Source organism: Alosa pseudoharengus, unplaced genomic scaffold, assembly GCF_046254945.1.
Source record: "Alosa pseudoharengus isolate Yale_2024_CS ecotype anadromous, Long Island Sound unplaced genomic scaffold, YU_APseudo_1.1 YU_APseudo_1.1_scf_15, whole genome shotgun sequence".
NCBI classification, from domain to species: domain Eukaryota; kingdom Metazoa; phylum Chordata; class Actinopteri; order Clupeiformes; family Clupeidae; genus Alosa; species Alosa pseudoharengus.
The window spans coordinates 30,785,897-30,788,396 of NW_027468620.1; the positions used below are offsets into that span (position 1 = coordinate 30,785,897).

A 2,500-nucleotide genomic window follows, 5' to 3' on the forward strand; every position below is an offset into this window, starting at 1 on the left:
TTCCACACGGTTGACTAGCGGAAAGCAGCAGATTTCCTATTGTTCGTTATGGTTCGGCTGCGGAACAGTTGGAGCGGCAACGTTACGCTAGCGTCAAACAATTTGAGCGTTGAACTTGGTTCAACTTTTAAATCCTAACATGAGCGTAGACCATTTGTGTAATTTAGGAACGAGATAGAACTTCTTTTTAATTATTATGGTCTGGGCATTGCGTCACACTTTCCCACTGCCAGTTCTTTATTTCCAATGCGATCCCTGAACCCGCTCTTGTCACAGCACTCCCCACACAAGCAGGAAGACTTGATAGGATACAGAGCTGCTCAGAAAAATAGCCATCTGATTGCAATTCTAATTTACGTTCTTATCTGTTGATAGACTTTCTCCCTCTATCACACAGACACGCAGACACACTGACCCACGCACGCACACACACACACACACACATCACACGCATACACACACACACATCACACGCATACGCACACACATCACACGCATACGCACACATTATGCAGAGACCTTAAGCAGGAGACAAAGGAAAATGATATTGGCAGAAGTCTTATCAGAAAGAATATGAAGGCACTATAGGTAATGATCCAGTCTGACAAGGCTCTATAGGTAATGATTGCATTGCTGTTGCATTACTGAAGCATCCAGGTTAAATTGGGTTCTTAATGAGAGACCCAGTTCATGTTTCTTAAGAGCCAGTATTTTGGATCATCAGTGCATCCCTATATATTTATAGTATGGGACATCTAAAGGGCAGCTTTGATCAGAAATATTCACACCCTACACCAGAGTTAACGACTTCACCCAAGAGGGCCAAGCCTAGGAAGCCTCAAAAAACACAGTGGAATAATTCAACATATTCCACTGCAGTCATTACTGTACATCAATTTTACCACAGATGTTACCAATACAGGCCAGCAATGATTAGAAACACACACACACACACACACACACACACACACACACACACACACACACACACACACACACACACACACACACACACACATACACACACACACACACACACACACACACACACACACACACACACACACACACACACACACACACACACACACACACACATATACATATGGTGGCAGCTTCAGGGTCTATGATGCAATGAATGGAAAAAACAACGTGTCAATTGTCTCAAGACCTCTGTGACCCCCTGTTGGTGCAATGCAGTGGCGCATCATTCACCTGTGACTCTAAGATGGATGAGTGTACAGACCCATCAATGTGCTATACGGCACATTTGGGAGAAGGTCCGTCATGGGATGTCCCTGGACATGGCAAGCATACCCCATCTCAGCTTGTCAGATCAAACCAGAGCAACAGCCGCGAGGTGGAAACAGCCTCCCAGTGCCAGTCAAGTCCCCTAAACCCTGTCCACTCTCCCGCGGACTATGTGCCAACATACCAGGCTCTGCTGTTGTGCCACCCGGCCTTTGAAATGGCATCACACGGACGTGTGCTTGTGCCCCCCCCCTCCCTCCGTGCATGCACGTTGCCAGGTTTATTAAAAGTCCGTCAGAAACGCTGTCTGTATTTACCAGAGCCGAATTAGAAGGGGGCCCCGGATAACTGCCGATCCTTCTGCACGCCTGGGCCCCTCCAGAGCCGCGTCTGGGCCACATCTGGGCTGCATCTGGGCCAATGTTAGCCACTGTGTTGGGGGTTGTTTATGTCCGGAGTGTTCAGGAGTCATCGGAAGTGACACATGTTTGGCAGTGGAGGTGGAATGTGTGGCATGGTGGCAGGGATAGATGGTCCAAGGGGGGGGGGGGGTGCCGGGGGGGAGGACGTGGGCGGGGGGTTCTGGGGGATACTGACTGAGGGTGGAGGGCAGACAGCTGCTGGGGAGATTAATGGAGGCATGCCTCTCGTTCTGTCGCTTAATCCAGAAAGGAAACACAGCGCTGCACATAGCCTCTCTGGCCGGACAAGCGGATGTGGTGAGAGAGCTGGTCACCAATGGAGCCAACGTCAACGCACAGAGTCAGGTAATAATACACACACACACAATCACAAACACAAACACACACACATACACGCAAACACACACACACACACACACACACACACACACACATACACACACACACACACACACACACACACAATGGACACAAGCATGCGTGCATATGCATGTGCAAATACACACAAACACACACACATATTACACACACACACAATTGACACAAGCATGCATGCCTATGCCAATGGACACAAGCATGCATGCATATGCACATGCAAATAAATACACACACACACACATACACACTGACACCGTAAAGCTATGCATCCATTTATAGAGACACACATGCATGCGCACACAAACACACATGGAGGAAAAAGTGAGATAAATTCATATGTGGGAGAAATCTCACTGGGTGTATGTGAATGTGTGTGTCTGTGTGTATCTGTGTGTGAGAGAGAAAGACATTCAGACATCACCAATACAAGTATATCAGTTAACTATTTT

The 2,500-nt window shown here is 47.7% G+C and overlaps 1 protein-coding gene across 1 annotated transcript in view; it reads left to right on the forward strand.

Moving 5' to 3' along the window:
* The window catches only part of LOC143124587 (ankyrin-3-like), a 106,953-nt gene that overhangs the window by 32,491 nt on the left and 71,962 nt on the right, over positions 1–2,500 (forward strand). The window contains exon 4 of the mRNA XM_076286231.1: positions 1,920–2,018. Within this exon, the coding sequence (XP_076142346.1) occupies positions 1,920–2,018 (99 nt within the window). The remainder of the gene's footprint in view (positions 1–1,919; positions 2,019–2,500) is intronic.